Raw genomic sequence first — 25,033 nt, forward strand, 5'->3', positions numbered from 1 at the left:
AAAGACTGAGAAACTGTCACAGGTGGGAGTCGTTTAAAGAACCATTAATGACTAAATAAATGCAATGTGGTATCTGGATTTGATCCAGGAATTGAAGAACATTAGTGGAAAAACAGGTGAAAACCAAATCAAGTCTGCTGTTTAATAAATAGCAGCATATCAATGCGAATATCTGAGTTTTAACAGATGTGCTATAGTTTACATAAGGTGTTAACATTAGGGGAAGCAGAGGGAAGAGGACAGAGAGTAAATATGAAATTATTATAAAATAAAAAGGTTGTTTAAAAAAATGTATAGGAAAGCCACAGCAGCATGGTTGTACTTAAAATTAAGAAAGGGACTTACAGAAGATTATACACATTTTCTCAGTAATTGATTACCATCAGTTTATTTGTAAACATAGTATATGTGTCAATAATCAAATTGACAACACTTTATACATTTCATATTTAATATCATACCAGAAAACAATCCACTGTACTTAGTTACAATTTTGGTACTTTAAAATCTTTAAATACAAACTGTATTTGAAACACTGAACATAAAAGAGAAAGATTAATAACAGAAAACTAAATACATCAAATAAGAGAAACCAATATTTTTTTTAAAAAAACACAAAATCATCTGATTACATACTTAAAAGGGAGGAAGTCAGATGATCATCTTTTTTTAATAACAAAGTTGTGGTTCTTTAGACCCACTTGAGGTGAAATTGTGTCACACTAAATTCCATGTCCTTCCTGGTTCTTTTTTTCTCTTAGTTTCCAAGGAATGTTTGCCATGGTTTAAGCTACATTACAGGGGGGAAGAAATGGGAGGTAGCAAAAGCCAATGAAATTACTTTAAACATCTGCAAAAAAAATATTTCACAGATCATCTTTGGAAAATAATAGTCTGTATTTTACATTTACCTTTATGTTGAAATGGATCAATACTTGTAAGATTTAAGAGATGCATCTTTACAGGAGATAAAATATAAATGAGACAAAGCCAAATTCATAAAGCAAAGCACAAAGCAGCCTGCACATTTTGCTAACAGCTATAAAAATGCAGACCACCTGCCTGGCCTGCCCAGGCTAATGGTGCTTAGTGGTTAGTGCGCCAGGCTCTGCACCAAAGGGTTGCTGGTTCAATTCGCGGTCAAGAGCACATACCTGGATTGCAGGTGCAATCCCCACCAGCCCTGGCCAGGATGCGTGCAGAAGGCAACCTATAGATGTGTCTCTCTTACATAGATGTTTCTCTCTCTATTCTTCCCTCCTGCCCTCCACTCTCTAAAAATCAATGGAAAAAATATCAATGGGTGAGGATTAACCAAAAATAAAATAAAATAAAAAAAGACTGCCCTCCTTAAAAATGAGGTTTTCAGCTGGGAACCAGAATCTTCCTTATTCACAGGAGAAACCAGAGCGAGCCACATGCTTTTTCAGTACTTTCCCTAAAATTCATGATCATTTTTGGGTTCTATTTCTTTCTTCCATTATTTCTCAAAGGAAATGCAGCAGCAAATCACTCCCACATTTTAAGTTTTAAATTCACCAACAACTGAGTTCACTGCCAACAAGTACAAATAACTGATTCTTTATTAGTGTACATGTCACTACAATAGACTTAGACTGGTAATACAGGAATAAATAAAATAACTACAGTTAATTCAAACAAAGCAAATGAGATTAAAAAGCCCTGATCAAAAGAAATACTTTCAACTTTTGGTTGAAAACTGTAAGTTACATACATACCTAATAGCATAGGAATGTCCAATATCAACTACTGGGGAGAATGAGTTGATTCACAGTCATAAGAAATTATTTTAATAGTATGTATTTTTCCTTTTATAGACAAACATTTATAAGATACACTGATTTCTACCTCATATAAGAGAAAGTAGAAAACTAAAAGTTAACTGCATTTACCTAAACATGGCACTGACTTGCCACAGGTAACCTGCTCCAAAGGATTCAATTCTGTGGGTAGGCCATGGGCTGAATGCTATGTTAACAGTTATGTTAACATTTTTTAAAAAGGCATATATTTCCAGAAGTATGTTGAAATCCACAAATGTCAGTTCTATAAATAATAAGAATTATCAGCAAAAATATTTAGGCTTTAACATTCCCAAATTGTCTAATGCCTTAAGTGTTTTAGATATATGTTCTTTGACCAGTTCATTTGGTTGGTTACAGTTTTAAACTAGCAAACCGTTATCCTAGAAGAGCTAAACTAAACTATAACACTGCACAAACTTCCCAAGGTAACTTGAAAAATCTAAAAAGTGATTCCAATTATCCTAATATTTGAGACACTAAAAGAATCAATGACTCAAGAAACATTTTGAAATTACTCAATTTTCCTTTATCATTTCCTCCCCAAACTATTCACATAAATTTAAGATCCAAACTGCCTAAGAATAGGTCTTCAAAGTAGGCTTTTCACTAAAATATTTTGATCAGAAGACATAGCTTTAATGCTTCTCTTATATAATTCTAACCTAAAATCACAACCCTTGGTTTGAGAATATAAAATTCAATTTCATAACAATTAATTGGTAACACTACAACAAAAACAAGTCACGGTGAAAATGTGCAGCAGCCACAGCTACAAGAATGGAAAATAAATTCTATTTTTCCAGAAAGACTCTATGAAAATATAAAGTCCAAAGTGAGTGACAACAGAAGTCCACATATAAATGTTTAAAAATAGAATGCTTTCCAAAGCTTCTCATGAGATGTCAATGTAGAGTCAGAGTCAGAGTTAAGACCTTCTAAATCAAGGGTAAGTTATACAGAACTATGCTGATTTACATACCTTCAACAATGTTCAACTGATATACATAATTTACAGACAGCCACAGGAATTCGTAATGCCCCATCACATCATTTCTCAGGACTGGGTGTGTATGTTTCATAGTTTTGCTACTTGAAGTACCAAGAAGCCTTTGCAGAGGAAGAGTTCCCCTCTTCCCATGATCCCCTACAGAGTAAGTAACAAAATATAAAACTAAACAAGATTTACGTTTGATACCCTAACATATAAAATTACCACTGCAATATTCATAGTGACTGCTTATAAAACTAACAGTCATCATAAAGCCTATAAAGTATATCCTGTTTATAAAAGAAATGCAGATTGTCTCAAGGTAAAAAATACAGTGCAGGCTGCTACAAAGCTCTTGGTTGCATTGGGAAGCGCAACGATGAGGAAAACTTCAGAGACCATGAACGTGCTCCCCAAACTTTGAACATCGGGTAAGCATGAATCGCACGGCAGCGGCAGGATACTTTCTTAGTGGCTGGCACTATAAAGCTAATCTTAAGAAAGAAAAAAGGCAAAAAGTGTGAGCAACAAATGGTGTAACCAAATCATTGCATATGGAGACTAGCAATACGCAGTGAGGAAGGTGACCGTCCACTCCATTCTGATAAGATGCCATCTTTAAATACTAAGTTCTTTGCAGGCAGTGGGACTCCCAGATCTGCTTGGGATGACTGGGAGAGCAAACTTGAAAAGCTGGCCTCTGTGTGAATATCCAGTGTTGAAGCACCTTCCTAAAAGATCAGAAACAAGAGAAAAATTCTGTATTCTACATGTTACCAAACCACTTAGTATAGCTAGTGAGAAAAATAGACTTTGATTAATGGAGAAATGTTTATGGAATGCAAAGCACTAATGGAGATGCAAAGACTTACCTCACAAACACAAAATAATCAATGAGAGGTATTAACATATGCAGAAATGACTACCACAAGTTAAACTATGCTAAGTGCTTTGAAGTGAATAGAAATACTAGGCTATGAAACTATGGCATAAGAAGAGGTTAGTTCTCAGACAATCTCTAAAAACCCTCACGCAGCATTAAGCACCAGGACAGCCCACCCACTCCCAGGGCTCTCACAGGCATATAATCAGACCGCCCCAAGAACTCCGGGCTCAAACATGCCCTGACATTTGCTCTCAGGTGCTGCACCACACGTGTCACACCTACCATGTCCCCTATTCCCCACATCAAGCTACTCAGGAATATGAGAATCTCTCGATTCCTCCCTTCCTGCCACACCCTCCATATTTTCCTCACATTTAACTAATCACTAAGTTCTGTCAATCAACCTTCAACATGGATTTCAAAATAATTTACCTTATTCACCATACCCACTGCCAGTTTAGGCCAGAGGCCTCCAAAGTGGGGTACTCATTGCAAAGTGGGATATGGTACTATGAAGATTTTTAAATCTTCTACCTACTTATTGCATCCTTTAAGAATTTCTGTTTGTATATGTTTTATAATATGCAGAATTTATTGGTATAACATGTAATAAACAAACCTATATTGTGGATACCTACAAAATTGTGGTTTTGTGGGGGTTTTTTAATGAGAAAGGCTGCTACTGACATCTCTCATTTGGGATAATAGTCTCCAAACTAATCTTACTTCTATGCTTGCCCATTTTTAATCTATTCTCTAATCTTTAAAGAAATAATGTCATTCTCTGTTCAAGTCTTTAATTCACTCAGCATAAGCCACAAATGCTTTAATACATTCTAGAAGGCCCTCCCCATCCCTCTTGCCACTGCCACCATTTCACGAGGCTTCTGAAACTCTGGCCTTCTGTTTTCTTGATACAGGACCTTTGTGCCTGCTAAGCTCTACCTGGAATACTCTTTTCCATCCTTTAGGTTTCAGATTATATAGCATCTCTACCTATTTGAAGTAGGTCTAGCTTTGGAACCCATCAGATTTGAAGGAGCCTGACTCCTTCAAAGTACCTACTGAAATAGACATTTACTTGACTAGTGTCTTGTACAATCCTCTCAGCTCCTCTAGTGTCTTAGAGATCATTGTTTACCCAGCACCTGGTAAAGGGTCTGGCATGGAGGAGACACAAGTATTTATCGAAAGAATGAATGAAACAAAGCTCTAAAATATTAATTTCATAATATTAGATATTCCATTCTAGTTTATCTATAAATTAAATCTCGGGTATCCTTTCCTCTGTTGGGACACAGGACACAAAAGGTCTAGAGCACTGGTTTTCACTACCACAACAGACAATGGCGCTCACTGCAGTTATTAATGGAGTACCGGACTCAAGAACCAGCACATCGTACGATGCATGGCCTGTAACAGCTGCTTTCCATACTCCTGCTGAATGAAGCACTGGCACAGAACAGAGTCCAAGCTTTAGAGCCAGAAGACCTGGCTCGTGAACTCAGGTGCAAGTCAGTTTACTTCCTGAATCTTGGTGTCTTTGTATGTAAATTTAAATTAATGCTTGTTTCATGTCTTACTGCAGTGGAGATTCAAAGCAAACATGGAAGTGTTTTGCATTTAAAGCTCTACACCAATACCATTTGGATCTTCTGGTTTATTACCTGGAATGAGTGAACAAAATTAAGGACTCGTAGAGAAAGTTTTCTACTGGAATGTAAGAGGTTTTGAAGGCTGAAAAAAAGGGAGGAGAGTTTAGTACAAATATAATTACAAGAGTTTAATTTTACTAATTTCAAAACATTTATATCGGCATATAAATCCTGATTAACCACATTAAAATTTTTTAAAAACCAATTTCAATGGTTCTCATCAATGAAATTTGTGCCTCTCTTAATAGGGAGTAACAGAACATAAAAAGACTATTTTGAAATAAAACATCATAAATTACCAAAAATTAAAATTTATTATTATAAGGTTTAAACTGCTAGCAAATATAAATGTTTATTAAATAAACCTTTTTAAATAAAAATATATGTACTTGGAGGGATGAACTCTGACATATTTAACATACACCAACCCACCAAATTAAATATTTTTCAAATATATAAATAGGTAACAATTATAGTGACAATCTTTAAAGCTGTAGCATTTTTATTTTATTCATGTCTTATTTTATTTTCAGAGGACAGATATTAAAAATTACTTGTCACCCTAGCCAGTTTGGCTCAATGGATAGAGCATCAGCCCTGGACCGAAGAATCCCAGGTTTGAATCTGATCAAGGGCACATACCTCCTCCATTCAGAGCATGTGCAGGACACAACTAGTCGATGTGTCACTCTTACATCGATGTTTCTCTCTGTCTTTCCCCCTCCCTTCCATTCTCTCTAAAAATCAGTAGAAAAATATCCTCAGGTGAGGATTAACATAAGTAAATAAATAACTTGTCAAATGAGTACTTTTAATTTTCTGATATAAGCTACATTAAGCCAGTTAAACGATGAGTAAATATCACCTCTCCAAATTACCCACTATGACAATCAGATTCAATGATGATCTTTTCTAATTAAAAGTCAGTCTCAGAGTCTTTACAACACTATCTCTTAGCAGCCATGACCAATGGATCAGAGTTGTCATACATGTCATCTCTGGTAAGTAAAAATGCTCATTTTAGGAAATGTGGAAATTAAAGACAACTTTGAAAGTCAGCCATAATTCCACAAGACATAATCACTATTAAAATAACATAACTTGAGTGTGTGTTTGTTGAGTAAGAGAAGTCCACAAAAAATTCTCTACAGACATTTATGTATTTTTAAAAAACCAGGCTCATACTCTCAGGAGTATTCTCGGTTTACCACACCCTCACCAAATTTGGGTAACTAAGTAAATCCTATCTAATAAAAAGGCAATATGCTAATTGACTATCACACCCTCACAAAGATGGCAGTGCCCACAGCCAATAAGAAGGGAGTATGCCAATTGACGGTCATACCCTCAAAGATGGCGACACCCAGTCCTCTCAGCCCTGTTGGGGTGACAGGCACATGGCATGACGAGGCCTGCCCCCAGGCAGCTGTCCCACACACCTGCCAGTCTCCTTAAGCCCCCCAGCTGCCCTGGGCTGGCCCGAGGTGCAGGCAAGCCTCAGATGGCAGCTGCCCAGCTGCCCAGGGCCAACCGAGGCTCAGGTAACCAGGGCTGGCTGAGGCTTGCACTGCTGGCAGTGGCAGCAGCAGAAGTTTGATGGGAGTGTCATCTTCCCCTGATCACGGGATCACTTCTCGCCCCTGGGGGCTCCCAGACTGTGAGAGAGGGCAGGCTGGGCTGAGAGACTCCCTGCCTCCAGTGCATGAATTTTCATGCACCAGGCCTCTAGTATAATTATAATTAACCAAAACATGTGCCTAAAATGTTTGAATGTGCCTAATTTCTGAGGTATAGAAGTTTAATTTTGAAAATATAGCAAACTTTATTTAATAAACAAATATAAACAGGTAATTACTATGTTTATGTATAAAATAGAAGAAAGATATAGCAAATATTACTGATTTGAAAGTCTCATAGATGAAAAGACGACAATGAATATAAACCCTTACCTCTCTTTCCTGCAAAGGCCATGGGTAGCAATTTTTCTACAAACTTTCCGGTTTAATTCAGAACTAAACAATGGAATTCCAAAGCACAGCTCGAGAGGAACCCAATCTGCTTCTGTTGTGGCAACTATAAAAGGACATGTAAACTTATTAGTCATGCATAAATTTATATATTATAACTGACGGAGGTTTCTTAATTTAGGTCCATGGATTTTCATAGATTCCTCTCACCCACCAATGGGCTGAGCAGAAGAGAGAACTCGGGAGAGGGAAGGAGTGTGAGTGAATCTCTAAAATAGGAAATAATATTTTTTGAGGATGTATATGCTTCTGAGAAAGCACTAGTTTTCATCAGATGTTCAAAGTGGTCTTTTACCCAATTGAAAGATATCTACAAAATGAGAGAATTAACCGAAATATTTAACAAAGGAAAAATGAAACTTAAGTCACTATTCTCATGTCGTATTTTAATAGTATTTTACTATTCTAAATATACAAAAATGTTTGCTAGAAAATTCTTATTACAAGATCCATTATGGACAAATGACATCCAAATGACTTAACAAAAAGTTAAGCCCTGCTGATGTGGCTCAATGGATAGAGCACCAGGCTGTGGACTAGAGGGTCCCAGGTTTGATTCTGGTTAAGGGCACATATCCAAGTTTCAGGCTTGATCCCCAATAGGGGGCAGGCAGGAGGCAGACCATCAATAATACTCTCTCATCATTGATGTTTCTATCTCCCTTCCTCTCTGAAATCAATAAAAATATATTTTTTAAAAGATTGCAAATAATTTTTAAAACCTCACCAGAGTTTTGTTTAGTTGCTAAATCTGCAGTTGCCTCCTCAATGACCATTTCAAATGACTCTGTACTTCCATTTACATCTGAGCCAGAGGCCAAATCAGGTTCACCTTGTAATTTAAGGACAAACACAAATATTAAGAATCTAGTAGTTGGCATAAGTTGTCAATAAATCAGTTCTAACATAAAAGTGGATTCAGGCAACAGAAATGGCAATGGAAAACAATGAATAATCCTTAACCTTAAAACAGTAGGTCTGGACTGGGGGATAATTTTGTCCCCTAAGGGACACTAGGCAATGTTTGGAGACAGGTTTTGTTGTCATGAATGAGAGCAGGGATGCCACTGATATTTAAGGATGCTAAACATGCTACAATGCACAGAGCAGCCCCACAACAAAGCACAGAACGTAAATAGGTTGTAAAAACAAGGATTCAAATGGAATTTGATTAGACTGTCAAATGTCAAATGGAATTTGATTAGAATGGAAGAAGATTAGACTGTCAGCTCACTACTAAAGTCATTTCTACCCCATGGAAATACGCAGTCTGATTACATAGTTTCTCTTCAAAATTCTTTTTGACTTCCCTTTTGACTTTCAGCACAGAAGATGCTCCTACAGCTCACCTACTTCTCTACTCTCACCTACTTCTCTACTCTCACCTATTTCTGCCCAATAGATCCTTTCTTTCGGCTGCCACAAGCTTCGCTATTCTGATTCCCTCTGCCTGAAAGGCTGCTACCTTCCACATAAACAACAATCATCTTTTGTGTAGGTAACTCCTCATTATTCAAAATTCAGTCCAAACTTTCCATTCCATTAGAGGCCTTCTCTGATAGCTCAGCCGTCCTACTGTAAGCTAAAGCAGAGCCCTATCTCAGTGTCCGAACACAGCACAGCAGCCTGATTCACTTGCTTGTCTCCCTCTCTAGGGTATAATTCCTCAGGTCTTACAAATTTAAATGTCTCCAGCATCTAAGCAGACAGTCCGTAAATGTCTGTGGAATGAATGAAATAAAACATGGCAGCTATAGCAGACATGCCTTGAAATGACTGCTTAACTCCATAGCCTTCTTCTCTGGAAAATGCCCCTGTGATACTTGGCAGTCAACTGTTGAAAACTGCCTATTACTCAGCCATAATATATATATAAAAGACCTACTATGTCAAAAATCAAAAGTTACCCAAATCCTCTGGCCAAAGGTAAATGGATCACAAATGGATACCTAACTCATAGAGCCAACCCAATCCACTGGGTGGCTAGCAATAATTATTTTCTCACAATTTTAAAGTAAGAGGCTCAAGGAATAGTCTATTGACGACAGACAATTGAACTGAAATGTTTCCTAGAGTCATAGACCAGAGCTGGCACCATGGCAACCACAGCCAAATTACAAGCCAGAATTAGGTCAGAGCAGAAACAATTAGTAAGCATGAAAAGGTAATTGGAAAATAAAATTTTAAATTAAAAATAAAGAAAAAGAGGCCCTAGCTGGTTTGGCTCAGTGGATACAGCGTAGGCCTGCGGACGGAAAAGTCGGGGTTCGATTCCAATCAAGGACATGTATCTCGGTTGCAGGGTCCTCCTTGGACCAGGTCTAGGCAGGTGCTCATGCAGAAGACAACCAATCGATGTATTCTCTCACATCAATATTTCTGTCTGTTTTTCTTTCTCTCTTCCACTCTCTCCAAAAATCAGAGGGAAAGTATCCTTGGGTGAGGATTAAAAAAAGAAAAAGAAAGAAAAAGATATCTAAGGAAAACTAGCCATAATCAATATGCAGAATAGATGAGATATAAAGAAAGAGAATGAGGCCAGGAAAGCTAAGCAGAAAATGATTGCTTCAAGGACCAGGACTCAGACTGAATGGCAGTTACAGATAATAAAAAAAGAGAGAAGGGGAGAAATGGATATGAGATATTTTTCCAACGATTAATTCACAGAACTTGGAAACAACTGGACAGTGTAGAAAAGGAATACAGTGACAGAGATAGGACTCTGGCCCGGGTAACTGAGACAATGGTGCCTCCACAGAAAGAGAAAGCTCAAAAGGAAAGAACTGGAGACAGCTTTACTGAGAGACTAAAACTTTGAAACCATCATCACATAAAGGAAGTTAAGTTAAAGCCTATAAACATAGATATGACAGTAAAGAACTAAAACCTGATAACCTTTCTGTATTCCAACCCCACCCAGGTCATCACTTCTGTAGTGATGCACTTAATGTTCTCTCCATTTTGAACAACTGATACTTGTCCAAATGATGTCACAGAATATTTTCTCATACTTCAGTGAAAAAGCATTAAGTGTTAAATAATTCAACATCCCCACAAAGGTCTCAGTGCTTTTAAATAATTAGGTTGTGATTAACTCAATACCAGTGATCTTAATTCAAAACCCAACTATTGGCTAACCTCTCTCATCAGAAGCATCACTGAGTTTTCTGCTTGCAAGTTGGCTCGAAGCATTCAACATGGTGATATAGCCACAAAAATGCTGCAAGTCCACCTTAGTCCTTAATATTTCCAATGCTTTATGAACACCCATATTGACACGAGTAAACTCTAAGAACAAAGAGTTGACATCAAATGATAAGTGAATAGTTTTGTAAAATAACACAACATGAAACATTTAAAAATATTTTTATTAAACAATTCTTAAAATTACTTTTATACTTTAATCTATCAAGATTGATTCCAATGAAGAAATATCTGTAATAAAAGGATGGTATACATATATTGATATAATGTTTATAGCCTTCAGAAGGTATTTGTTAGATCAGAAGCAAATAGTCCGTGGTAAATTCTCTAAGTGTCTATTTGTACTTCTATTCTCCCTCAAATGCTTATTTGGTGGGCTTCTACCAGGAAATTTATTAAATTCACATATTTTTTAAATTAAAGCTAATATACTGGAAATTATGTCCTAATGAATTATTTAAGTTTTAACTCAAGTTCTTACCCATGAACTTACAAAAGAGAAAGATGCTCTATATCCAAATATGGAGATTTCTCCTTTTTGTAATTCACAATAATATCCCAAGGCAAGAGAACTATCGATTAGTTCTTGAGATTTTCTACATTTTATTGTCCTATGGTCTCTACCCTGTATCCTCAGGTGAACATTTTCCCCCACAGGATTTATAAAGTATCAGAGGAGTAAGTAGCAAAGTTTAGTTGCAGACAAGTACTTATTTCTGAAAAAATGGCTATTTTGGGGAAGAGAAAACTCTCTTCTCCACATTTTGTACACTCACAACAACCAAAAGAGAGCCCTTAATTTCAAACGTGAGGTTCCCCAGTCTGGCTGTGAGAAAAGACGACAATATCTATAAAAAATCCTATGCCTTTCCTTGCTTTGGGGCAATGGTGAGCAACCTTTTGAAAGAACAGTAAATATGGGGTAACTTAGGTTAAATTACTTGAACCATTCACTGCTCTCTTGAATTCCAAGCAATGAGACTCTAAAAAACAGAAAAATAGGGTACAGAACAGCAGTTTTACATGGAGCAGGAAATATAAGTGCTATGTAAATATATGCAAAGTTTTAATCAGATAGTATTTTTCTTCATAATGTATATATTTTCTTAATATTCAACAGAGAAAAAGTATATTCTCTATTAGACAAAAGGAAGAACGAACTGGCTGTTACAGAACTTCTCTGCATCTTTATCAAGTACAAGATTGTACAGCCAAATCCAGGAGCAAGCATTAACCAGGACTTTCCCCTTGGTGCTAACCAGCTAACCTCAAACTGCAATCCACTCAAATCCTCTCGTCAGCAAAAATAAAATTTAACAGCAAAAAAATACATGCAAGTGCTCTGTAAATTGTGAAGTAGGAGACAAATGTTTATTAGGACCCATTTCTACAATAATTTAAAAAGCCCCTAAAAGAAAACCAGTGTGTAGCATGGGGGGTGACCAACTTTCTAAACATCTTTCAAAGCATAAAATCTTCCCTATTACTTGCTTCAAATAATAAGCAATAAAAAGAAAATGAAAGACTAAACATTCGGAAAACCTAGTCTTCCCCGTGGGCAGATACCTATGTATTTTCTTCATTTCTAAGACACTCGTATTCCTCCATAGGCCCTACGTGAGTCTTACACTATCGGTTCTTTGTGGGAAAAGGCATATGACAGAAAACTACCTTTGGCCAATATTCTTTAAAAACAAAATGGTAACATTCTAGAACTTCAGAAATTTAAGCATTCATTTCCTGCTATGTTTTCCATTTCCTGCTATGTTTTCCACCAAACCGGTGACAAAGATTAATGATAAAGAAATCAAATAGATACAAATCAGAAGTGAGGTACCTCCTTGTAGTTCTGTCTCATCAAATGGAAATGGTATGTGGACAGTTTCTCCTGTCCCGTGGAAGCCATGTCCCTAAAGGTGAAGAAACAAAAGTTGAAAGGTGTATGAGAAAACGACATTTCCAACAATTGACATTAAAGCACTAAATAAGACTGTGCCATGTGGTGGTATGTTCCATTAAAGTGCTTTAAATAATTTTCTATTTTTCTCCAGCAAGCAAAGACAATCTTAAATATATATGAATCTATAAGGTAATGTGTCTCAAATAGAGTGCATGGGCTGAATTTTAAAAAGGAAGGTAATTTAACAGGCAACTCAGGCATCAGCCAAGTGGAGACTGAATGAGATCAAGTGTTGGTCCCTAAAGACCACATATTATATATGAAATGCCAGGAATAGGGTCTAGAGAGAAGAAATAGATTAGTATTGTTTAGGATGTGGGGGCTGGGAGAATAAGGGAGTGAGAACTAAAGGTGCAGATTTTTTGAGATGATGAAAATGTTCTAAAACTGAATATGGTGGCCTTGGCTAGTGTGGCTTAGTGGGTTGAGTGTTGTCCCATGAACAGAGAGGTCGCCCGTTCGATTCATGGTCAGGGCACATGCCAGGGTTTTGGGCTTGATCCACAGTAGGGGTTGGGAAGGGGCAGCTGATCAATGTTTCTCTCTCCCTCTCTCTTGCTCTCTAAAAATCAATAAAAATTATTAATTAAAAAAAGGTGATGGCTGCAGGTATGTGTAATGACAGTAGTCTGCCTTATCCATGGGGATACATTCCAAGACCACTAGTGGATACCTGAAACCAAGGATGGCACTGAACTCTACATATATTATATTTTTTTCCTATTTATACATACATACCTACGATAAAGTTTAGTTTATAAATTAGGTCCAGTAAGAGACTAACAATAATAACTAGTAATAAAATAGATTACAATAATATAATATAACAAAACTTATGTGTATGTTCTCTCTCTCCCTCTCGCTGATAATCAAGTCAGCTACTAAGTGGCTGTAGCAGGGAGCATACACAGGTGTGGATATGCTGGACAAAGGGATGATGCACTCCCCACGAGGAATGGAGCAGGACAACTCCAGACTTCATCACACTACTCCGAATGGCATGTAATTTAAATCTATGAATTACTCATTTCTGGAATTTCCCATTGAATATTTTCAGACCATGGTAGACCCTAGGTAACTGAAAGCACAGGAAGTGGAACCACGCAAAAGAAGAACTAATATATACTGAAAAAAAACAATGAACTGTACAATATAAATGGTTGAATTGTATGCTATATGAGTTCTCTTAATAAAGCTATTTTAAAAGAAAAAATACAGCCACAAGGGTAACAAAAGGTGAGGCTAGAATTCAAAGTTGAGTCTAACTTCAAAGTCCATGTTGCACTGCCAGCCAAAGAACAGACTGAAACCCAGATCTGATTCTTTATGTTTCAGCTTCACAAATTTCAAATTACTGACATCTGATTGCAATTCAGCAGATAGACAAATTACAATTTTTAAAAGAAAAAAACAAAATGGATTGATTCAAATAAAGTAACTGTACCTGAATCAAAACCGCCGAATGTGTTAAAGCATCATTCAACATTGTGAGCACATTTGATGTAGGTACTACCCCAGGATCATGACCCCAAGATGTTATTAGTAATCGATCATAACCCTATGGGAAAGAAATGAGTAAGATAAAATGGCACTTAGAAATATGGACAAAAAATTAAGAAAGTTATCTATAATGCCACTTACTAATTTCTAATATAACTATATAATAGAAATATTAAGACGTTATTAATATCTTCACCCAAAATAATTAAAACAAACAAATCTCACACAACATACCTGGAAAATATCTGGCAGTTTTCGAAGTCTTGTACCTTTGGACAGCAAAAGAGATGGTGGTCCCTGCCCAGTGACATGGTAAATGTACAGTTTAAACCAGACAGAACTGACTTCTGGGATAGCTGGTCCAATATGCTGTAACAATAAAGCAGGTAAGGTAAAGATGAAATACTTAGCTTAAAAAAGCCAAATTCCCAACTAACCACGCATAGTCATATTAAAAGCTAATTCCTCATATAAGTGTTCATTGCTATTATCCTTATGAAAATCACTTTTAAATATTCTGTCCAAATAGTTTCACTTTTGTGCTGGAACTGAGAAAGTACATCTTATCCCTGCAGTTAGAGGATGGACTTTGAAGGACCACCAAGGTCTGAATCTGGGCTTCATCCCCTCAGCCATATCACCCTCTAACATTACTTAATGCTCTCTATTCTCTTTTTGCTCTTTTATAAGGTAGCAATAAAACATCTACCTTATAGGGACATTGTAGTGTTGTTTAAAAAGTTTAAAATAGCACCTGGTATGTAGTAAGCTTTATATGAAAATGTTTTGTCATTATTAATCAATCACATGCAATTTCTCTCAAAAGGGACTGTCCTCCCATTCATTTACAGTTCATGAGCTATTATGTCTAGAGGTTGCATTAAAGAATAGGAGGGAATGTGGAGTGGAGTGGTACTGGAGGTAGCAAGCGAAGAATTATAAAAAAAAAAGTTGGTGAATGCAAACCTATAACAACTCCAGTTGAATAGAGGACAAATGTGGGGGTAGGGTGTGCTCTGGGGCAGCTAGATCAGCACAGGCAACAAAATCACCCCTATAAAAAAATCCCTTCCTTTCTTCACCAGGCAGGATGTAACACTGAAAAAGAGTAACACAATCCCCACTCTTTGAAAATGCTACAGACCCAATGCCCTTGCCAAGTATACAAATCCACAGAACTGATTTATTTTTTAAAAGTAAAAGCTGGAAGTCACAAGTAAATTTTAAAGATAACCAAAATTCTACTTCCTTTCCAGTACAATTGTTTCTTTTCCACTTATTCAGTATCATAGCTCCATTTCTAAACCATTCCATTTTTCCTATATAAATTTATCTTATTCCTCAAGGCAATCCAGACTCCCCTCTCAGAGCATCCAAAAATATTCTTTTTAGAAGACTGCATTCAAGAAGAAAACTTTAATCTGTTGTCGCAAGTCACCAGATGATAAATAAATAAAATGTACCCATTATACTTCACAAATTGAACATAACATCTTACAACAGCATAAAATACAAAACTGCTTTCTGAGTCAGCAATTTGAATCAGGTATCTGCAAATTGAGACTTAACCCAGTAAGACTGTTAAACCTCTTCTTCAAGTCACCGCGAGTGCGAATGAAGTGACAGCCCCGGCCTTCTGCCGAGGGGGTCTTTACCTGAGGGGTGCAGCTGCTGATGGGCCGAATCTCATTGGTGAGAGGAGCCATGGAGACAAGTAGTGTGTAATTTTTGTTTAGAACTCTGCTGCAAGTTGCAGGGTCCAAACCAAGAAGGCTTTCACAGCGTAAGAGATCCAGAGGAAAACCTGAATTATGACCAAGCACACAAAGAGAATGAAAGACTGACAATATGAAACAAAAATGCCCAAGACAGAATACTGATTACCTATCTTTATGGACCAGCAGTCTAGGCACATATTTCTAAGTCCGGAACTCCTATTCCTAAACTAAATTCAGAACTTGGCTGAGACGCTCTCTGTAGAGATTGGGAGTTGGGGGAGGGAAGGACCCAGCTTTCCGGTGGCACTCAAGCTTTCACGGTGCCATTGAACCGGGGTGGCTGGGATGGAGAGGAAGAATGGCAAAGCAAGCACTTTTTAAAAAGGGAAAGGTAGCCTAAGGGAACACCAGGAGACAGTTACTTTGGATCAGGACTAAAGACTATTAGCTTTAAATCTTAAAAGTGTCTTCTTAGTGGTCCCTTAGGACATTTGGAACTTTTAATATTCTATCTTTAAAAAAAAAAAAAAAAAAAAAAAGGACTATTTTCTCAAAAAATGGGCAATGTCATAAAAGACCAAAAAAAAAAAAAAAGGTTATGGATTTGAAAGAATGAGTGAAATTAATGTTCCAGTGGTGCTAAGAATTCTCAAAATCCCATGATGCAACTCTTGTGAATGTCCAAGGACTTGAGCCAAACGCTCTTACATTGGTGTCCAAGCCATTCCACCTTTTAAAAACACACATTCCTGGGTGCCATTCCACAACACAGAACCCACTGAATCAGAATCTGAAATTTTGGTACCATCAGTTCAACTCTGGTTGGGTGCACTCCCCACCTATCACAACACTGAGAGTGCACCCTAAGGCAACAGCCTCGGGAATTCACCAATTGATAAAAATTGCCACTACTTTTACTCTTTAAAAAGAGGCTATCTGTTCCCGGTCTATTTCTTAAAGTAAAGTACTTTAGTAAATAAACATTCCAGTAGCATTTGAATAAGGAACTCCAATTTACTGTTTTTAATGCAATGGAATCTTTCATTCTTGAAATTTTATGCTTCCTAATACATTTACCGCAATTTTGCATCAGAACCAATGAGGGGTGAATAGATGCCTATTCTAAATTCCACCCAGCTACTTAAACAATCGACACTCCCAACACTGTAGGTACTCATCAGATTTAAATACTACAAATGTCAGTGGCACATAAGAGAAGAGAAATAGTAAAATAAGAAACAGTTGACAAGAAAAGAAATTCACATGACAAGCCTTTAGTTATAAGTTCAATATACTTATAAAAATCTATTAAGTAAAAGATGATTAAATAAGTGGGCATGACCTATTTAATTTCTTAGAAAGAACTTCCATAGGATCATGTCTTCAAAATCAAGTATATAACTCATACCATAACTGGGCTGGTCTGGCTGTGCGGTTTGTGCAACTAGATCTTTATTGTGACGAAGAAATAGTATCGTGTTTCTCAGAGTAAGTGCATGGTCAAAATATCTCTGTGCTTCCCCTTCACCAGTGCTCTGAACCTAAACCAAGAGAAAATAAAATTTACAACAAATATCATTCTTATGCCATTCATTCTAACATACCCTATATAAAAGGCTAATATACCAATTGACTAAACAGCAGAATGACAGGTCGCTATGACACACACTGACCACCAAGGGGCAGATGCTCAATGCAGGAGCTGCCCCCTGATGGTCAGTGTGCTCCCAAAGAGGGAGCACTGCTTAGCCAGAAGCCCCTCCTGCCTCTGTGGCAGTCGGACATCCCCCAAAGGATCCCAGACTGAGAAAGGGCGCAGGTCGGGCTGAGAAACCCCACTTCCCCTCAAGTGCATGAATTTTGTACACTGGGCCTCTAGTAACTATATAAGAGAGATATTAAGACATTACTAAAAATTATTAAATAAAATATTTTCCCAGACACTACTGAAACAAATATTAACCTCAATCTCTACTAATTTTCCATTTCACTACATCTTTCAAGAGAACAGAATTACTCCAACAAGTAAAACTAACAATTTTAGCAAGCTAATAATGCTAAATCATAGCATTATATAAATTGTATGTCTCATGTATGATTCAAATAAGTACTTAAAAACCTCTAAGATATACATTTGGTTTCATTCAGTAAAGTACTCCAGTTCATAGTTACCAATTAAGCCTCTAATTCTCATCACCCTCTTCACAATTTTGCATCACTCATTACAAGGGACAATAGGTATGTAATTCAACGTAATTGTTCACCATTGCTAAAAATACAACTTAAATTCATTCAACAAGGATTTACTGAGTCCCTCTAATGTGCTATGTGCTATGACCTGTCTACGAAGTGAGAACAGAGTGCTGAGAACAAAACCCTTGTCTTGACTGGGCTTACATTTCAATGCATGTCCATCTAAAATTCTCTAAACAGCCGATTAAATACACAGCATTCATGATTAAAATACAAAAGGTACCATAATTACTAGTCAGGAAACAGATTAGGTACACAAACTTTTTGCATTAAGAGCAGTAGACAGAATAAAATATCCAGGTCATGGAAACAGAAAGGCAATCAAGATTCAGAGCTCAGCGAAACCAGTGCTGTCCTCATAGGAAAAAAGGTGGTTAAGAGCAAATACAGGGTGGGCTAAAGTAGGTTTACAGCTGTGAGTACATGAAGCACAGAGTTTATTCTTTTTTTAATAAATCTTTATTGTTCAGATTATTACAGTTGTTCCTTTCCCCCCCCATAACTCCCCTCCACCCAGTTCCCACCCCACCCTCTGCCCTTACCCCCCCTGCACTGTCCTCATCCATAAGTGTACAATTTTTGTCCAGTCTCTTCCTGCACCCCCCACACATCCTTCCCCCCAAAAATTGTCAGTCCACTTCCTTTCTATGTCCCTGATTCTATTATATTCACCAGTTTATTCTGTTCATCAGATTTTTTATCCACTCGACTTTTAATTCACTTGTTGATAGATATGTATTTGTTGTCACTTTGTTGTTCATAATTCTTTTTCTTCTGCTTCCTCTTCTTAAAGAATACCTTATGTAAAAATTATATATTTTATATAATACTGGTTTGGTGGTGATAAAATCCTTTAGCTTTTTTATTACCTGTTAAGCTCTTTATCTGACCTTCAATTCTAACTGATAGCTTTGCTGGGCAATCTTGGTTCTTGCTATTCATCACTTTGAATATTTCTTGCCACTTCCTTCTGGCCTGCATTGTTTCTGTTGAGAAATCAGCTGATAATCATTTGGGTACTCCCTTGTAGGTAACTTTTTCTCTTGCTGCTTTTAATATTCTCTGTCTTTTGCCCTTGGCATTTTAATTATAATGTGACTTTGGTGCGGTACTCTTTGGATTCCTTTTGTTTGGGGTTCTCTGCACTTCCTGGACTTGTAAGTCTATTTCTTTCACCAGGTAGGGGAAGTTTTTAGTCATTTTTTCAAATAGGTTTTCAATATCTTGCTCTCTTTTCTGGCACCCCCATAATTCGGATGTTGGTATGCTTGAAATTTCCCCGAGGATCCTTACACTATCTTCAATTTTTTTTATTCTTTTTTTCTTTTTGCTTTTCTGGTTGGGTGTTTTTTGCATCTTCATATTTCAAATATTTTACTTGATTCTTGAAGTCCTCTAGTCTGCTGTTGGATCTCTGTATATTATTTTTTAAATATATTTTATTGATTTTTTTCAGAGAGGAAGGGAAAGAGATAGAGAGCTAGAAACACTGATGAGAGAGAAACATCGACCAGCTGCCTACTGTACACCCGCTACCGGGAATGTACCCACAACCTGTGTACATGACCTTGACCAGGGACTTTTCAGTCTGCAGGCCAACGCTCTATCCACTGAGCCAAACCGGTTTCGGCTGTATATTATTCTTTATTTCAGTCAGTGTATGCTTAATTTCTAACTGTTTTTCATATCCTTGAGGGACTCACTATATTTCTCAGAGATTTAGAGGTTTTGAACTCTAAATCCAGTAGTTTGCTTTTCTCCATTGCTCTCATTTGTTACCTGTTTGTCTCTGCATTTTGGTGGCTTCCCTGTTGATAGAGTGGCTTTGTGTGCTAGGTGTCCTATAGGGCCCAGTGACTCAGCCTCCCTAATTACCTGAGGTGGACACTCTTGGTGTACCCCTTTGTGGGCTGTGTGCACAGTCTTATTTAGGTAAGCCTTGATTGCTGTTGGTATCACAGGGAGGAATTGACCTCCAGGACAATTGGCTGTGAGGTTCAGTTGTATCTACGATGGAAGAACTTCTGTGCTCAGACACCCTTATGGGGCAAGACTTGCTTCCGTGGGGCTTTGGCGCTCACTAAGTCTGCCCCTGAGTGTGTCTCTTATGGATGTGAAGAGTTGTAATCTAGATGGTCTCACTCTGACCACTGGGTACAATGGCTCTTGGATCTCCAAGAAGGTGCAAAGTCAGCCACTGCCTGAGGCCACCCAGCAGGAGCTACAGAAAGATCTGCAGATTTTTCCTCTTTATTTGGGGTTTGGAAGTGCCCAGATGAGAACTAGCTGTGAAGCAATGCAAGCTGCTGTCCAGGTTAAGGCCTTCCTTTGGAGGCTCTGGGGTTCTCTGCAGTGTGTTAGGTTTTAGATTGCAAAAGGCCAGGCCAGCCGAAACTGGTTTGGCTCAGTGGTAGAGCATCGATCTGTGGACTGAAGGGTCCCAGGTTCGATTCCGGTCAGGGGCATGTACGTTGGTTGCGGGCACATCACCGGTGGGGGGTGTGCAAGAGGCTGCTAGTCGATGTTTCTCTCTCATCGACGTTTCTAGCTCTCTATCTCTCTCCCTTCCTCTGTAAAAAATCAATAAAATATATTTTTTTTAAAAAAGGCCAGGCCATTTATATGCAAAAGCCTCTGTGCACAGGTTGGGTGGGGTTGTAAATTGGGTGGGATGGGGTGGGGTCTCGGAATTACCAGGGTGGAGCAAACAGCAATGGCTGCCTGTCAGCCCTGCCCAAAAGAGGTCCCCTGGTCTCTGTGTCCCTCGGCACCGTGCAGAAACAATGATTGCTGCAAGCACCTCTGAGAGAAAGCCAATGTCAGACAGTCCAGTTTCTCCCCATATGAGTCTGGGTCCCCAGAGTCTCACCTGGAACTGGAATTCAGAGCAGTCGGGAGCTTGTATCTCCCTCCCGACTGAAAAAGACAACAGCGTATCCAGTTGGCAGCCCCTTTCCGCGGGTGCCTCCAAACCTCCGCACTTCACCTCCATACCTCCTCCCAGTCTCAGTGTGCTTTTCTCTTTCCTTCTAGTTGTATAAATTCCACTCAGCCAGCCTTCCCATGGTTCTGGATGATGTCAGTTTTGTCTTTTAGTTGTAGTTTTGAAGTGGTTGGGCGAGGCAGATTATTTCTGTAAGTACTCAGATATTTACCTATGCCGCCATCTTGGTTCCTCCTCCAGAGTTTATCTTATATTCTTATTTATTAATTACTAGAAGCCCAGTGCACAAAATTCATGCACTCAGGGGGAAGAGGTGTCATCGTCCCTTAGCCTTGCCTGTGCCCTCTCACTGTCTGGGAGCCCTTAGTGAATGTCTGACTACTGTGAAGGTGGGAGAGGCTACCGCCACCGCCACTACACTCGCCAGCCATGAGCCCGGCTTCTGGCTGAGCGGTGCTCCCCCTGTGGGAGTCACTGACACCAGGAGGCAGCTCCTACATTGAGCATCTGCCCCCTGGTGGTCAGTGTAAATCATAGCAACTGGTCATTCCACCTTCGGACCGAAACTGGCTCTCCAACAACCCCCAAAGGGTCCCAGATTGCAAGTGGGAGCAGGTCAGGTCAAGGGACCCCACCAGCGCACGATTGGGTCCATGGAGGGATGTAGGAGGTTGGCCAGCTGGGGAGGGGTCACAGGAGGGCTCCAGGGTGTGTCCCGCCTGACTCACTCAGTCATGACTGGCCAGACCCCAGCAGCAAGCTAACCTATCAGTCAGAGCATCTTCCCCCTGGTGGTCAGTGCACATCATAGCAAGCGGTTAAGTGGCCTTAGCATACCATTAGCATATTACTTTGATTGTTTGGACAGATGAATGGATGACTGCACACTTAGCATATAAGGCTTTTATTATATAGGATTGTATTATATGCCACACAAACAACTGTAAACCTACTTTTGCCCCACCCTGTATGACATGATATCCAGAAACATTGTTCCAAATTTAAGATAGGTTGGAAAAAAACTTCAAATGAAACTGGTTAAGATATTTTAGAGAGTCCCACATACATGCATAAAGGCTATTTTAGAAAAATGCAATTTAAAAAACTACACTAGACTAAGATTTCTATACCCTATTTCTTCTTTATATCAAATTATGCTGTTAAATGAGATAGACAAATCATTTTTAAAATCACAAAACTTATTCATCTACTCAATTATGTTTAAATCTCAGTGACTACCACAGTGTTCAGATGGGAAATGAGGTAGGAACAATATACCCAAAATCTACATAGATCAATAACAAGCAAAAGTATGTTCCAAATGCCCTGAGAGCCCATAGTCAGCAATCTAGACTTACCTTTTCCAGTTCTACAAGAAAACTATCCAGAGACTCATCTGAGAGTTTCCCAACTTCAAACATGGTGACTGCATGGCTTTTCAAGTTCTGCAATAAAGCAAAAACAAAAACACTAAAATGTATTTCAGTGCCTTATACAAGTCACTCAAGTTCTAGTTTTCCCATTTTATGCTGCGCATAGCATCTTATATTTATACTAGAGGCCTGATGCACGAAATTCATGTAAGAGTAAGCCTTCCTTTCCCCCACTGCTGGCACCAGCTTCCCTCTGGCCACTGGCAGGCACCTGGGACCTGGGCTTCCCTCACATCCCAGGCTTCGTCCAGAAGGTCGTTTGGTCTAATTAGCATATTACATTTTTATTATTATATAAGATAATGCTTTCCAATATATTTAAACTTAAGGGTGAGTGAGGTGAGAGTCTGATTCTTCTAATTACAAAAGTAACAATCACTAAAAAGTTACTATACCCTAAGAAATATAAAACAAAGGCAGTTATGTTTTCAAGAATAAATCTAGTACTTATAAAAAAGATAGAGCATTGAATTATTTTATATCTAATCTTTACTTGAAACATTTTTATATTTGAACAAGAATTTGACTTACTGGTGAAAGATTTCCCATCATTAAAAAGGCAGTGAGAGTTGAGTCAAACAGAAATGCAATACGCTTTGTATATCCTGTAGACAAACTTAAACTGCTTATACTGGCTGTGTCAGCTGTGGGGATAAAATCATAATTTAAGATTAAGTAAATGAAAAGTATACTTTGCTTATCATTTGGAATGAGAATGTATTTAATTTTACCTTTATTTAATAATCAGAAAGTACATAATTAAGTATAAGCAATATTGTCAACCTAAGAGGTCCCGGTACTATCTCCAACATAAACAACCAAAAAATAAAACAAAAAAACCCCCACATATTTTAAAGGCACTCACTTTTGAGGTCAAATTTTTGAAAAGCAATAATGAACCAAGACTTGGTAACTGCCAGATGAATAAGACCAACGCCTAATCTCTCCAGACAATCACTTGGGGGAGAATTGGGAGCCCATGCTGTGCTCCCCTCCCCCCGGACATAAAACCAGACACGGCCTCCTCACTCATCCCCTATGCGTTGCCTCCCTTTGTGGAAGCCAGTGTGATGGCCTTCCCTCACTCACCAGCTAGCTGGCTCTTATTCATCCTTAGTCCAAGTATCATCTTCTCCCCGAGGTTTGCAGAGCCTCTCTAGGCAGCAAGAGGGCTCTTCTTGCTCCCACAGCACTGCAACACTTCTCACATTGTGATTTCTGTGACTGCACTGCCTTCTCTCTCCCTAGACTTAATTCTTGGAAGGTACTATATTTTTGTCAATTTTATACCCTTAAGACCTAGATCAGTGCCCAACATATTGGTAAGTACTCAAAGATTGCATCTTGAATGAGTGAAATCTAGAGCAAAACTTATAAGTGTAGAGAGTCCACTCTGGGGGTGAATGTGCTGACACAGCCGTATCTGTAGAGAAATTCCAAATTAAACTGAGGGACTGCTGACCTGGATCCTCCTGACTGTTTGTATCCGTGTCAGTAGCCGAAGACACTTCCTGTACAGGACTCCTGCTTTCCCCGCCATCCCAGGACAAGAGCATCCTCTGTGGATCTAAAGTACTCCTATTGATGAAGAAATCATTCAATTTTTAAAAATCAAAGGATTGTATAAAAGTGGCTAATGAAGTCAGTACTAAAATTATAAACACCCATCTAAATCCAGACATTTTCAGGCCTAGAATTGAGACATAGCCCCAAAATGCTGTGCCTCATAGAACAAGGGTTCTGAACCAAGACACACGGACAGGCTTCAGGGAATTCGAGAAGCCATTAAAATTATATGTGATATATTGTATATGCTTTTTTCTAGGGAGACTCTTAATTTTTTTCAGATTCTAAAAACTATTCATCACACACACACACACACACACACACACACACAAAGATTTTTTTAAAAGACCACTAACATACAGGGTTCACCTAAAATGACAGAATAAGTAAAATTTTAGTATGTAAAATTATGTTTTTTCCAAAAGAAAATTCTAATATCTCATACTTAATAAATGAATTACTTTAATCTGTTTATAGACGGAACATTTCTCCACGATGAATGAAGTTGATCCAAATTTATTACGTGTCCCTTCTTATGGGCAAAGCCCAATCGGCAATACATTGAAACAGCATTCTGAAAGAAATAAATAGGAAATGAGCATTTAAAATAAACCAGACATCAGGATCTTTGTAGACAAAATAGTACTATAGACTATACCTATAGTGATCTTCAAGCATTTTCACCCCATAAGTAGAAAAAACAATTTTCAGTAGGTCTGTTCGTCCCCTTAACTTTACGTGTGTCTGAGAGGGAAGGCATCCAATTTTCCGGCCTGGCCCTCCCTAGATCTATACCCAGTATCAGAGATGTTGCTTTAATTATCTCATCACAAGACATCAATTAGCCTGCTTCCTGCTCAGCACACAGTGTGGGTGCGCCCTCCCTTTCACTCCATGGGGGCCCTTATCTCGCTCTTTTCTATCTTGTGAGCCAGTCGTCCAACAGCTAAAAAGAATCTCACTGCCTGTTTCTTGGTAGCATATCAAGACAAAAATCTATCTATCTATATAAAAGACCAAGTGACCATCACAACTGAATGACCAGTCGCGTGATGTGCACTGACCACTAGGGG

General features: G+C 38.3%; 1 protein-coding gene across 1 annotated transcript in view; it reads right to left on the bottom strand.

Moving 5' to 3' along the window:
- Nucleotides 1–364: 364 nt before the first annotated feature.
- Nucleotides 365–25,033, bottom strand: part of FAM91A1 (family with sequence similarity 91 member A1) — a 42,514-nt gene continuing 17,845 nt past the window's right edge. The window contains exons 11-24 of the mRNA XM_084865039.1: nucleotides 24,422–24,534; nucleotides 23,857–23,972; nucleotides 22,926–23,038; nucleotides 22,320–22,406; nucleotides 17,173–17,305; nucleotides 15,702–15,850; nucleotides 14,281–14,415; nucleotides 13,991–14,104; nucleotides 12,424–12,496; nucleotides 10,521–10,670; nucleotides 8,110–8,214; nucleotides 7,305–7,428; nucleotides 5,368–5,437; nucleotides 365–3,545 (exon numbers count right to left, since the gene is read on the bottom strand). Of these exons, the coding sequence (XP_084721165.1) occupies nucleotides 3,360–3,545; nucleotides 5,368–5,437; nucleotides 7,305–7,428; nucleotides 8,110–8,214; nucleotides 10,521–10,670; nucleotides 12,424–12,496; nucleotides 13,991–14,104; nucleotides 14,281–14,415; nucleotides 15,702–15,850; nucleotides 17,173–17,305; nucleotides 22,320–22,406; nucleotides 22,926–23,038; nucleotides 23,857–23,972; nucleotides 24,422–24,534 (1,668 nt within the window). The 3' untranslated portion in view covers nucleotides 365–3,359. The remainder of the gene's footprint in view (nucleotides 3,546–5,367; nucleotides 5,438–7,304; nucleotides 7,429–8,109; nucleotides 8,215–10,520; nucleotides 10,671–12,423; nucleotides 12,497–13,990; nucleotides 14,105–14,280; nucleotides 14,416–15,701; nucleotides 15,851–17,172; nucleotides 17,306–22,319; nucleotides 22,407–22,925; nucleotides 23,039–23,856; nucleotides 23,973–24,421; nucleotides 24,535–25,033) is intronic.

This window comes from Pipistrellus hanaki (assembly GCF_964339955.1).
Source record: "Pipistrellus hanaki genome assembly, chromosome: 17".
Classification (NCBI taxonomy): domain Eukaryota; kingdom Metazoa; phylum Chordata; class Mammalia; order Chiroptera; family Vespertilionidae; genus Pipistrellus; species Pipistrellus hanaki.